General features: G+C 44.0%; 1 protein-coding gene across 7 annotated transcripts in view; it reads right to left on the bottom strand.

The window, feature by feature from the left end:
- The window catches only part of GFUS (GDP-L-fucose synthase), a 107143-nt gene that overhangs the window by 87303 nt on the left and 5206 nt on the right, over positions 1–14634 (bottom strand). For all 7 annotated transcript variants that reach the window (XM_058174384.1, XM_058174382.1, XM_058174381.1 and 4 more), the window contains exons 2-5: positions 13438–13594; positions 12785–12899; positions 4138–4266; positions 965–1038 (exon numbers count right to left, since the gene is read on the bottom strand). In XM_058174384.1, coding sequence (XP_058030367.1) covers positions 965–1038; positions 4138–4266; positions 12785–12899; positions 13438–13594 — 475 coding nt within the window. The remainder of the gene's footprint in view (positions 1–964; positions 1039–4137; positions 4267–12784; positions 12900–13437; positions 13595–14634) is intronic.

Here is a 14634-nt window from a genome sequence, read left to right on the forward strand (position 1 = left end):
TCCACTCCACTCCACTCCATTCCATTCCATTCTATTTTATTCTACTCTACTCTACTCTACTCCTGTTGTGTTGTGTTGTGTTATGTTCTGTTCTGTTCTGTTCTATTCTATTCTATTCTATTCTATTCTACTCTATTCTATTCCATTCCATGCCTATTCCTATTCCATTCTATTCCTATTCCATATTCTACTATATTCTATTCTATTCCATTCCATTCCATTCCATTCTATTCCATTCCACTCTACTGTATTCTATTCTATTCTATTCTATTCTATTCTATTCTATTCTATTCTATTCTATTCCATTCCACTCTACTGTATTCCATTCCATTCCATTCCATTCCATTCCATTCCATTCTATTCCATTCCATTCCATTCCATTCCATTCCACTCTACTGTATTGTATTGTATTTTATTCTATTCTATTCTATTCCTATTCCTTTCTATTCCTATTCTATTCTATTTCATTCCATTCCATGCCTATTCCTATTCCATTCCTATTCCATATTCTACTATTCTACTGTATTCTATTCTATTCTATTCTATTCTATTCTATTCTATTCTATTCTATTCCATTCCATTCCATTCTACTGTATTGTATTGTATTGTATTTTATTCTATTCTATTCTATTCCTATTCCTTTCTATTCCTATTCCATTCCATTCCATTCCACTCTACTGTATTCTATTCTATTCTATTCTATTCTATTCTATTCTATTCTATTCTATTCTATTCTATTCCATTCCATTCCATTCCATTCCATTCCATTCCATTCCACTCTACTGTATTCTATTCCATTCCATTCCATTCCATTCTATTCCTATTCCATTCCACTCTACTGTATTGTATTGTATTGTATTGTATTGTATTCCATTCCATTCCATTCCATTCCATTTTATTTCTTAACTCGATCTGCTTCCTGACCGGTCCTAGAACTCCTAGGGGATGACCAGGTGAGACTTACCTGTTCTGCACATCAATCATTCTTTTGGCGTATGCATACCCGAAGTTGGAGCTGTGCGGAGGGCCGTTGTGAATCTGGAAGGAAAATTTTGCACTTTAGGAAGCCCATGTGACAAATGACGTTCTGAGAATGGAGATTTCTGGTTTTCCTCTGAAGGCCACCTCTGGGCACGACTGAGAGAGACCTCCAGGTACTAGTAGGAAGACCAAAGATGGTGGAGAAGAACGAAACCTGGACCAACTCCAAAAGTAGGGTGAGAAGGAACATTGGAGAAATAAGTTAGACTTAGAATAACTTTATTGTCACTTTAAATCAGGGGTCTCCAACCTTGGCCACTTTAAGCCTGGAGGACTTCAACTCCCAGAATTCTGGGAGTTGAAGTCCTCCAGGCTTAAAGTGGCCAAGGTTGGAGACCCCTGATTTAAATGTACACTAATCGGCATGCATTAAAATGAAATTTCATTGCACACCCTCTCAAAGGGTCACCACCTCCAATATACACTCCATAAACATGACAGAAATATAAACAAATAAATTAAAAAATATGCACAAATCCACATATATTCTATGAAACAGAGTTAAGCGTAGTTTATAGCAGTTTTTCTCGAACTCAGCAACTTTAATTCTCACCTCTCTTAAAGTCTGCAGAGATTCTCCGTCATCCAGGTTGTTCCAAAGGTGCTTTTTCTCTCAAGAGGCAACTGGATTGTCTGGGGTTTTTTTTCCTTTTGAAGACATTTCGCTTCTCATCCCAGAAGCTTCTTCAGCTCTATCATGTCAGAGCTGAAGAAGCTTTTTGAATGAGAAGTGAAATGTCTTAAAAAAACAAAAACAAAAGACAAGAAAGTCCAGTTGCCTCCTGAAAAAGCATCTTTGAGACAAGAAAAATTCCCCTAGAGATACATCTAAAAAGAATAAGGTTCAAGAGGATTCTGGCCCTAGATGAACAGAATACCAAAAGTTGGTGGGAAGAACGAAACCTGGACCAACTCCAAATTTAGGGTGAGAAGGAACATTGGAGAAATAAGTTAGACTTAGAATAACTTTATTGTCACTTTAAATCAGGGGTCTCCAACCTTGGCCACTTTAAGCCTGGAGGACTTCAACTCCCAGAATTCTGGGAGTTGAAGTTGAGACCCCTAATTTAAATGTACACTAATCGGCATGCATTAAAATGAAATTTCATTGCACACCCTCTCAAAGGGTCACCACCTCCAATATACACTCCATAAACATGACAGAAATATAAACAAATAAATTAAAAAATATGCACAAATCCACATATATTCTATGACACAGAGTTAAGCGTAGTTTATAGCAGTTTTTCTCGAACTCAGCAACTTTAATTCTCACCTCTCTTAAAGTCTGCAGAGATTCTCTGTCATCCAGGTTGTTCCAAAGGTGCTTTTTCTCTCAAGAGGCAACTGGATTGTCTGGGTTTTTTTTTCCTTTTGAAGACATTTCGCTTCTCATCCCAGAAGCTTCTTCAGCTCTATCATGTCAGAGCTGAAGAAGCTTTTTGAATGAGAAGTGAAATGTCTTAAAAAAACAAAAACAAAAGACAAGAAAGTCCAGTTGCCTCCTGAAAAAGCATCTTTGAGACAAGAAAAATTCCCCTAGAGATACATCTAAAAAGAATAAGGTTCAAGAGGATTCTGGCCCTAGATGAACAGAATACCAAAAAGTTGGAAGGGACTTTGAACTAGCTGCGTAAATTTTGAGTAGTTCAGAGAACCGTCAAATACCACCTCTGGCTGGTCCCAGAGTGGGGAGGAAATGGGGATTTTGCAATATCCTTTCCCTGGAGTGGGGTGGGAATAATATTTTAATAATAATAATATTTTAATTTTTATACCGCCCTTCTCCCGAAGGACACAGGGTGGTGAACAGCCAAGTAAAAACAATACAATATATTACAATAAAAACTATTTAAAAAACTTATTCAATGTGGCCTAAATTTAGATATAAAATACATAATATAAAATAACCCCATTTAAAAACGAATTAAAAACCCCTATTAAGCCAGTCCTGCTCGGAAGAATAGGTACGTCTTCAGCTCGCGGCGAAAAGTCCGGAGGTCAGGAAGTTGTCGAAGTCCTGGGGGAAGCTCGTTCCAGAGGGTAGGAGCCCCCACCGAGAAGGCTCTCCCCCTGGGGGTCGCCAGCCGACACTGTTTGGCTGACGGCACCTTGAGGAGACCCTCTCTATGGGAGCGTACCGGTCTGTGGGAGGCATGTGGTAGCAGAAGGCGGTCCCGAAGATATCCCGGTCCCAAGCCATGGAGCGCTTTAAAGGTGATAACCAACACCTTGAAGTGCACCCGGAAGACCACAGGTAGCCAGTGCAGCCTGCGCAGGAGAGGTGTTATATGGGAGCCACGAGTGGCTTCCTCTATCACCCGCGCAGCTGCATTCTGGACCAACTGAAACCTCCGGGTGCTCCTCAAGGGGAGCCCCATGTAGAGAGCATTGCAGTAGTCCAGGCGAGAATGGAGATTTTGCAGTATCCTTCCCCCTGCCTCACCCACCAAGCCACGACATGCCCACAGAATCGGTAGTCAAAAATTTGGATTTCACCACTGTTGGAAACCTGCAGCGTTGGAGCAGCCACAACTTCTGGAGGCAAGTCGTTCCCCTCATTAATTCACAGGGTAACAGAGTTGGAAGGGACTCTGGAGGTCTTCTAGTCTAACCCCCTGCTCTGACTCTATATCATTTCAAACCAATGGTGAGAAATAGGAGAAGCAATTTTCCCATATATCTTGGTTGCTTACAACTCATAATATCCCGTGGCACATCTCTAGGGGATGAAAATCTAAATGTTTCACACTTACGACCATTGCAGCATCCCCAGGGTCATGTGATCAAAATTCAGATGCTTGGCAACTGTCTCATATTTATGTCGGTCGCAATGTCCCCGGGGTCACCCAATCCCCTTTTGCGACCTTCTGACAAATAAAATCAACGGGGAAGCCAGATTCATTTAACAGCCGTGTTCCTCACTTAAAACCTGCAGTGATTCACTTAACAACCGGGGCAAGAAAGGAGGTAAAATGGGGCAGGGCTCACTGAAGAACTGCCTCGCTTAGCAACGGAAATGTCGGGCTCCGTTGTGGTCGTAAGCCGAGGACTACCTATAAGTGGAGAAAGGGGGATTTGGTTCACAGCCCTTACCATGGTCTCGTCAATAGGGTAGGTGGTCTTGTCTGGAAATATGCAGGTAGACAGGCAGGAAACGACTTTCTGGACGCCAGATTCGAATGCCGCTTGCAAGACATTGTCGTTGATGTGGATATTCTTCCTCTGGGGACACACAAAGGGAGAGACCCACAATCAGGTGTTGTAAAATGTTTACCATGCCGGAAATTGGCTATTTGCCCCTCTTGGCTCTTCCTCCTATTTCTTATTTTATTTATTGAACACATTTATATGACCACCTAATTCACTGTTGTGCCTCGCTCGCCCCCCTCTCCGCAGCCGGGCCCCTCTCATCTCCTGCTATCTCAGCCAGAGACTGATAGTGAAGAAGAATGGCCTGGCATGCCTCCAGCCCCCAGCCCTGGCACCATGCCCGGACAAACCGAGCAAACATGTGCGCCTGAAGCCAGCCACGAGCTGGAATTGCCGGCAGCTGGGGACGAAACAATGCAATGGATAGATCCCCGCTTCCGGAGAATGGAAAGGCGACGTCAGCAAAAGGAAGGGAGGGGCAGGCCTGGATAAGTGCTGAGTCATGGAGCCACACCCCATGGCCTATATAAAGGATCTGCTTTCTGGCATTCTTTGAGTCAGGCAAAGTCTAATTTGGATTGCTGAAGTCACATCCTGGTCTCCTGCCTGCCCTGAGAACTCTGACAGAACTTTGGCAAAGCTGCGGAGGCTTTGCGGCCACGCTTGATATGGACTTCCCCGACCCGGCCATCAGAGGAGGAGGGGGAAATGACACTCACACATAAATGACTCTGGATGGCTTACAGCAGGGGGGCCAAACTCAATTTCATTGAGGGCCGCATCAGGGCTGTGGTTGACCTCAGGGAGGTGCATGGCCGATTGGGTGGACGTGGCCAGCTTGATGCCACTCACGGGGTATGGCCGACTGGGGTGTGTGGCCAACTGAGTGGGTGTGGCCAGCTTGATGCAACTCCCCAAATTGCTGGCATGTTTCCTCTTCGCATTGGGTAGACTGGGCCAAAGCGATATGGGCCGGCCCCCTTACGTTTTCTAGGACGGCTGCGCAAGCCAGATCCAACCACATCGCGGGCTGGATCCGTTCCACGGCCCTTGAGTTTGACACCTCTGGTGTCAATTTAAAAAATTGACCGTATAATAAAACACATAAATAAAAGTCCATCGCAGCCCCCCCCACGCCACCCCCCCCCATGGCAGCAACAACACAATCAAATTACAATCAGCTTGGTCGCTCCGCCTCCTGTTGTATCTTCGGCTCCTGAGCCTGGCCTCTTGGCAGAGAATGACTCAGAGAGTGAGGGGGAAGAGCCGACAGGGCTTCCCTCTGCAGGACCTTCCTCTCAGGCTCCGCTACAGGTTCCATAGGCAGGCCAGGTGGAGGAGATGACGAGGCCTCTTTCTCCCGCACCTTCCCCCTCCCAGGAAACGCCTCAAGACTCAGCTGCTGACAATCAGTCCTGGTTAAATCCCAGGCATCGCAGAAAGGAGAGGCGGGAACAACAAAAGAAGGGGTGGGGCAGGCCTAGAGAGTGCTGAGTCACGGAGCTACACCCCACAGGGTATAAAAGCAGGAGGAGCTGCTCTATAGCTTCTTGTGACGGACAAAAACTGACTCTTGGAAGCTTTGGCTGCAATATTTCGAGACTAAGAATTTGGCTTCTGGATTTCTATTTCTGTACTCTTGGTTGCTCCAGCAACGAACTGCAGTTACGCTGGCTTCTGAGGAGATAAGAGAACTTGGCAGGCAATTGCAGGTTCGTTGCCTGAACTGATATCTGTCGTAGGAATAAATTGCTAGCAGATATAGTCAGCTTGCGTGTCTTCTTGGTTGTGGGGGGGACGGACAGAACACCTCCATTTCGGTATGGGACAACTGACCGTTGCCAATTCACCATGGCCAACTTCCGGTGGCCAGCTCACCACGGCCAACTCGCCACAAGTCAACTCCCTGCAGCACCCATTTAATGGCTTTATTTAATTATTTAAAATAATTACAGAAATATTCCTAATGGTTGTCATTCACGTTGTATTTGGTTCCTCTTTTGGCCTCCTTTCTTTCATGATTCTGTTCCACCATTTCTTCAATATTACATAATACATAAGTTCTGTCCTGCAGCGAGTTTGACGTGGCGAACTGTCCCATGGCGAGTGTGGGGTTTGGCGGTTTGGCCACGGTGAATTGGCTGTGTTGAATTGTCCTAGACCCCTCCGGGCCCACTGATTCAGCCATATTTTTAGGGCCTTTTGGAAAAGCAATAGGGTGGGCAGCCTGCAGAGCTGGCAATGAAGTCAGAGAGTGATGTGGCTAAGGAAGAAAAAGGGCCAGTCTTGGAGGCTGGGGAAGGCCTGGATAAGGGCTCTGCGTAGGAGGCTGAGGTGGGGCCAGGGCCATCGGGGAGTGAGGTGTGGACTCCAGAGCCTCCAGAGCCTGACAGTAGTGAGGCAGAGGAACAGGAGGAGCCTGTTCCTAATGCACGCATGAGAAGAGCTGCCAGAAGGCAAGAGCAGCTCAAGCAAAGAGGACGACTTGGGAGTAGGGCCAAGAGATGATTGGCCCCTCCCATAAGGCTTAAAAGACCAGCAACGGCGTTTGGGCTTTGCTGGAAAACAACGTTGATAGCTTCGTCTTCTTGCATTCGTTTCGTATCGGCATCTTCTGAACTTTTGCCAAGAAAGGCCTTTGGCAGTTTGCTTAATTTGACCAAGGTTGGTGATAGGACTGAGGAATTTGTGCTGGGAGGAATTTGCTTTAATTTAGTTTGGTCTATGCTGAGAATGAGTTAATCCTCAGCTGTGCTAATAAAGTTTGTTTGTTTTTACATTGACTGAGTTTCCTACTACCTACTTGGGCCTGGGTCACAACAGTGGGCATCAGCCGTACATTTGCCTGCAATTATTGCAGGTTCAAGTCCCACCAGGCCCAAGGTTGACTCAGCCTTCCATTCTTTATAAAGTAGGTAAAATGAGGACCCAGATTGTTGGGGGCAATAAGTTGACTTTGTATATAATATACAAATAGGATGAAGACTATTGCTTAACATAGTGTAAGCCGCCCTGAGTCTTCGGAGAAGGGCAGGGTATAAATGTAAATAAATAAAATAAATAAATAAATAAATTTGGGGGAACGATGTTTCACAGAGAAGGGGCCACCACCGAGAAGGCCCTTTTTCATGGTTCCACAAATTGACCTAAAGGTGCTTTTTTTTCAAGAGGCAACTGGACTTTCTGATTTTTCTTTGAAGATGTTTTACTTCTCACCCAAGAAGCTTCTTCAGCTCTGACCGGATGGAGGGGAATGGAAGGATTTATACTCCTTGCAGGCAGTTGGTCGGATCCTTTTAGACAGTCAGGTCACTTGGAGGTTTGTCTGTTTGTCCTCAGGGTCACCTGAGTGGTTCAAATGGGTGTGGAGCCTTCTTGGAGTTGCTGTGTTGTAGACTGGAGACAGACGATGTCGTATCCGCGCCCCCCCCCCATTGAGAGAGGGTTGTTTAATTTGGACACAGATGGCCTCTTGGACCCCTCTTTCAAATCAGCTGTCCTCTCTGTCCAAAATGTGGATTTTGTTGTCTTCAAAAGAGTGGCCTCCATTTTTTAAATGCAGATGGACTGCTGAATCTTGACCTGACGGGTTTGTTCTGCTATGTTGTGCCATTTGTTTGTAAAGTGGCTGTTTTGTTTCCCCAATCTACAGATCTCCACATGGCTCACTGCATTGTACCGCATATACCATGTTGCTCAGTTTGTGTCTGGGTGTTTTATCCTTGGGGTGGACAAGCTTCTGCCTTAGTATATACAACCATGACCTAGATCACTCAGACTTCCACCAAATGACCACTCCTAATCTATGGGACCTGTCACAGGTCCTGGACTATAAAAATTTAATAAAATAAAATAATAAAATAATAAATAAAATAAAGAAGTAGATGTAATGGGAGAGACGCGATCCTTCAAATAATCTGACCCCAAGCCAACTAATTTATTTTATATTGGGAGGGGCAAAAATGGGGGGCATCCAAAGGGAAGAAGCTCCCTTAGGATACCGATTGAAAAAGGCCGGAAGGAGGAAATTCCCAGCTTTCTCCAAAGGAAGCAATACAGATAATCTGCTTACAACCACGACTCACGTTTCTGCTGTTAAGTGAGACATACGTTGAGTGAAATTTGCCCCATTTTACGACCTTTCTTCCCACAGTCGTTAAGTGAATCACTGCAGTTGTTAAATTAGTAACACGGTCATTGAGTGAATCCAACTTCCCCACGGACTTTGCTTATCAAAGGGCTGCAAAAAGAGACCGCGTGACCCTGGGACACTGCAACGGTCACAAACACGAGTCAATTTCCAAGCAAATTTTGATCACGCAACCATGGGTAGGTCACGATGGTCATAAGTGTGAAAAAATGGCCCTAAGTCACTTTTTTTCAGGGCCGTTGTAACTTTGGTCACTAAACGAACCATTGTAAGTCAAAGACCGCCTGTCCTGTGCTCTTTGGGGAGTTTTTAAGAGCCTGCTTTTCATTCTTCTCCTCATCCACCATTTTCCGACACGCAAAATCTCAGCCCTGGAAAAGGATAACCAACCCCACAAAATTCCTCTTTATGCACGTCGTAAATTATGCAGCTCGCTGGAAAGAACAGCTCAATGTTATCTCCGTCACACAGCTTCCGCGGCCCGATTTTTCCATGCTTCTTTCCTCGCCAGAGCGATTTGTTTAGCCTTCCATAAATTTTAGAAGTCTACGAGAACGGTCAGGAGAAGGCCTTCCAAGAAAAGAAGTTTGCAGAACTACCAAGGCTGGAAGCTTGAATTTTCTTGAAACAATAGATTTACCCGAATTGGGGCAGATGTGGAGCTCCCATCGTCCCCAGCCAGCGGGATCTGCTTCTCAACGACGGTGGGCTTTGCGGTCTGTTGCGTTGGGAAGAAGCTAATCCTCGATCTACAACAATTTGTTAACGACTGTTCAAAGTTACGACGACACTCAGAATTATTTTCACACGGTTGAAAACATCCTGTGATCAAAATTCAGACGCTTGGCAACGGGCTCATATTTGTGACGGTTGCAGGGGGCCTGGGCTCGTGTGGGATTCTCCTTCGCGACCTTCTGGCAAGCAATGTCAACAGGGAAGCCAAATTCCCTGTGACCACCAACAACCGTGTGACCAATCAAATTGCTCAATATTGGAAGAAAGAAGAATTACCTACAATTGAAGAATGGACACTCAAAGTATCAAATTTGGCAGAAATGGCAAAAATCTCTGCTTACTTGAAAGACTATACGCAAGAAAAATATATTTTAGAATGGAAAATGTGGATTGATTATATTCAAAATAAGGATCAGATAAAAAAATATCGAATAGCATATGAGTAAATTTAGGAAATATTTTGTATTAGATTTATTTCTGAAGGAGAGGGGAATTGAGAGTGTGATTATGTGTGGAGTGACTAGAGATTATAATTTAGGAATTATTTTGGATTATGATTGTTAGTTTTGATACCCTGCATTTTGTTCTGGGAAGTCGGGGTGGGGGGTGGGGGGTAAGGGGGAGGAGAATTGGGGGGTTGAGGGTAGAGGATGGAGTGATGGTTAATGTACAGGGATTATTGAAGATGTGTAAATATAATTAATGTAGGGTCGGGTCTGCCCAGTTACCATTTTAGAACGGTGGGGAGGAGAAGAGGAAGGAAGAGGGTAGAAGAGGAGAAGAGGAAGGAAGAGGGTAGAAGAGGAAGGAAGAGGGTAGAAGAGGAGGAGGAAGGTGGAGGGTGGAGGGAGGAGAGGATGTAGATAAGAGAAGGAGAGGAAGGTCTGGAAAGTAGAAGAAGGTAGAAGAGGGAAGAGTGTTAAAAAGGGGGGGGTTGACTGGGCAAGCCCGACTAATTGTATATAACTGTACATTGGATGAGCTGTTTGATATGATTGTAAAAATAAAACTTTTTTATGAAAAACAACAACGTGACCAACTGAACCACGGCAGTGATTCCCAGAACAACTGTGGCAAAACGGTCGTAACATGGGGCAAAACTCACTGGACAACTGTGAAATGTGGGGTTCAATTGTGGTTGTAAGTTGAGGACTGCCTGTCATTTGTTTCCGGAAGTGGGGGGGGGCGGGAATGGCAGACTGAACGCCTCTGAAAACGTGGATGCGACACGGAGACTAGAATCATGATCGGAAGGGGTTTCGCGGGGGCTTCTCTGGAGAAGGGGGAAGACGAAGAGTCTACGGAGATCCTCAGTCCTCCAGGTCACGGTTTTCCCGAAGGGGCTTTTTCAAGAGGCACCTGGACTTTCTTGATTTTTCTTTGAAGACAGAGATAAACCTCCAAGTGACCCTAAAGTGACCCTTTAAAAAGGATGCAAATGACCAGCTAGTCTTCAAGGGGTATCAATCCTTCCATTCCCCACTATCCGGTCAGAGCTGAAGAAGCTTCTTGGATGAGAAGCAAAACATCTTAAAAAGAAAAACCAGAAAGTCCAGTTGCCTCTTGAAAAAAAAAGTACCTTTGGGAAAAGATTAAGAGATTGTCCATTTGTGCTTTTCCCTAGAGGAAAAGTGCAGAGTTTAAAGTATTCTGCAACCTGCCTTCCATGGAGGACCTGTATACTGCACGAATCAAGAAGAGGGCCGTGAAAATATTTGCAGATCCCTCGCATCCTGGACATAAACTGTTTCAACTCCTACCCTCAAAACGACGCTACAGAGCCCTGCACACCAGAACAACTAGACACAAGAACAGTTTTTTCCCGAAGGCCATCACTCTGCTAAACAAATAATTCCCTCAACACTGTCAGACTATTTACTGAATCTGCACTACTATTAATCGTTTCATAGTTCCCATCACCAATCTCTTTCCCACTTATGACTGTATGACTGTAACTTTGTTGCTGGCAATCCTTATGATTTATATTGATATATTGACCATCAATTGTGTTGTAAATGTTGTACCTTGATGAACGTATCTTTTCTTTTATGTACACTGAGAGTCTATGCACCAAGACAAATTCCTTGTGTGTCCAATCACACTTGGCCAATAAAAATTCTATTCTATTCTATTCTATTCTATTCTATTCTATTCTATTCTATTCTATTCTATTCTATTCTATTCTACTCCTTTTATGTACACTGAGAGCATCTGCACCAAGACAAATTCCTTGTGTATCCAATCACACTTGACCAATAAAAAATTCTATTCCTACTCCTTATTCTATTCTATTCTATTCTATTCTATTCTATTCTATTCTATTCTATTCTATTCTATTCTATTCTATTCCATTCCATTCCATTCCATTCCATTCCATTCCATTCCATTCCATTCCATTTATTCTATTCCACATTCTATTCTATTCTATTCTATTCCATTCCATTCCATTCCATTCCATTCCATTCCATTTATTCTATTCCACATTTTCTTTTCTTTTCTTTTCTATTCTATTCTATTCTACTCTACTCTTCTCTATTCTATTCTTGTGATCAGCTAGGAGTTGAGAAGAGCATCACATTCAGAACTCAACAAACCTTTTTAAAGAGAGGATGCTAATTAACACGCAGTCAAAAAAGTAATAAAAATGGTGGCAATAGTCAAAAACCTATTTTGGGGGAGAGGACAGGAGAGAGGATAGACAAGAAGCCCTGCGAACTTCCCCCAGGAATCTCAAAAGAGGATTTATAAAAATGAGGGATTTTCATTCACATGGAGAGGGGTAGATCTAGAATTCCTAGAAGAATATAAATTCAACTGAAGAACAAGCAAAGATATCATCTAGCAGATACCAGCCTTCCATTCCAGTTCCACCTTTTTAGAAGATATTTTTTTTGCAGAATCATTTTATAATTTATTTTTAAATGTAGTCAGAATTAAGGTAGAAAGGAAGAAAGACAAAAAGAAAGAAAAAGAAAGAAAGAAAGAAGGGAGGAAGGAAGGAAGGAAGGAATATAAAAAGAAACAAAAGAGAAGGAAGGAACATAAAAAGAAAGAAAAAAGGAAAGAAGGGAGGGAAGGAAGGGAGGAATATAAAAAGAAAGAAAAAGAAAGAGAAGGAAGGAAGATAAAAAGAAAGAAAAAGGAAGGAAGGAAGGAGAGGGGAGGGGAGGGAGGGAGGGAAGGAAGGAAGGAAGGAAGGAAGGAAGGAAGGAAGGAAGGAAGGAAGGAAGGAAGGAAGGAAGGAAGGAAGGAAGGAAGGAAGATGGCTTTCCATGGCTTTCCTTTGCTTTGAGTTTAGACCAAGGGTTAGGTGAGCCCTTAAATTAACGAGCCCTGTTTTGTCTTTGTACCGAATGAAAGGAAGCTGTTTGGTTCTGGATATAGACCAAAACCTGGTTCTTCCGAGGAAAGATGGTTTGGGAGCATGGAGTGTTACACAAACCAAGCAAAGGGCCTTCCTCAGAGACACGGTGTGGGTACCAGTGCCCGGTCCAGCATCCCTGCCCACCTACCTTGCAAAAACACACCGCATTTTGTTTTGGCCCAAACCTGAAACAACACAGCATTCAGAGTTTCCTTTCAGTCAAAACCCAGCCAGTCGGGAATCGCTGGGCCAAACTTCCAGAAGTCGGTAGATTATTTGGGGTTCAAAAACAAAGTGCTTCCCTATTTAAGGAAGATCGTTCCGGTCCACACCATCCTCACCCAGAATTCCAAGTTGTGGTTGAGGTTCCTGAAGAGACCCCCGACTATGGCTGCCAGGTGGATGACGTGGGTGGGCTTGTGTTTCTCAAAGAGAGCTGCGGTCTCCGCGGCATTCCTGGAGGAGAGAAGAGAGGAGAGATGGAAGACAGAGGACACATTTCCCTGGACGTGCCACATGGGTTCCAGGCAAGGCAGGGATACAGGTGAAGTCTGGGTGGACTTCAACTCCCAAAATTCCCCAGCCACCATGTTTTAAGGTGGATAGATTCAACTTCTAGAATTCTACATCCATGCTTTAAGATGGGTGGACTTCAACTCCCAGAATTCCCCAGCCACCATGTTTTAAGGTGGATAGATTCAACTTCTAGAATTCTACATCCATGCTTTAAGATGGGTGGACTTCAACTCCCAGAATTCCCCAGCCACCATGTTTTAATATGGGTGGATTGAACTTCAACCTTGCTGGCTGGGGAATTCTGGGAATTGAAGTCCACCCATCTTAAAGTGGCCAAGGCTGAAAAACACTGTCCCAGCTTCAGGAACCCAGCTTAGGCCTCACCTAAATGTCTTCTTCAGATTTTTCCAGGTCCTCCAACTGCTACAAACCCAAGTCAGAACTTCCGTAAGTCCAGCAGAAAACCTCACACACTCACGTCAAGTCAGCTTCTTTGGAGGACACAAATATCCACTTCTCGTCCGGCCGCTGCTCCCCGTCAGCCACCACCTTCTGAATGGCCTTTCCCACCAGGCCGGAGCCGCCCGTCACCAGAATTCGTTTCTGCTTTTCTGGCTCAGCCATCAATACGAGTTCTGCAGAGAAGAGGTAGGTAGGTAGGTAGATTAGATAGATAGATAGATAGATAGATAGATAGATAGATAGATAGATAGATAGATAGAGATGGATAGATGGAGATGGATGGAGATAGATAGATAGATGGATAGATAGATGATAGAATAGAATTTATTGGCCAAGTGGACAAGGAATTTGTCTTGGTGCATATGCTCTCAGTGTACATAGAAGAAAAGATACGTTCATCAAGGTACAACATTTACAACACAATTGATGGTCAATATATCAATATAAATCATAAGGATTGCCAGCAACAAGTTATAGTCATACAGTCATAAGTGGAAAGAGATTGGTGATGGGAACTATGAAACGATTAATAGTAGTGCAGATTCAGTAAATAGTCTGACAGTGTTGAGGGAATTATTTGTTTAGCAGAGTGATGGCCTTCGGGAAAAAACTGTTCTTGTGTCTAGTTGTTCTGGTGTGCAGTGCTCTATAGCGTCGTTTTGAGGGTAGGAGTTGAAACAGTTTATGTCCAGGATGCGAGGGATCTGCAAATATTTTCACGGCCCTCTTCTTGATTCGTGCAGTATACAGGTCCTCAATGGAAGGCATTGATAGATAGATAGATAGATAGATAGATAGATAGATAGATAGATAGATAGATAGATAGATAGATAGATAGATAGATAGATAGATAGATAGATAGATAGAGACACACAGACAGACAGACAGACAGAGACAGCTAGATGATGGATGGATGATAGAGATGGATGGATGGATAGATAGGCAGACAGATAGAAAAAAGGGTTCAGTTTTTGGGGGGGGTCTTCTGCCCTTAATTGATGCTACTTCCATCAGGGGCTCTGGAGGATTAAATCAAGCCAAGATCAATCATCATTAAACCATTGCCGAAAAGGCAGGTTGGTCTTCAGCAGATGCTGGCGCACCAGGCGAACCTGGTAGAACGCTCTCCTGGAGGCGGCCGTCAAATGATCTTCTAGAGACAGCCGTTCATCCAGGAGGGCGCCTAAGTTGCGCACCCTCTCCGCCGGGGCCA

This window comes from Ahaetulla prasina, chromosome 3 (assembly GCF_028640845.1).
Source record: "Ahaetulla prasina isolate Xishuangbanna chromosome 3, ASM2864084v1, whole genome shotgun sequence".
Lineage (NCBI taxonomy): Eukaryota > Metazoa > Chordata > Lepidosauria > Squamata > Colubridae > Ahaetulla > Ahaetulla prasina.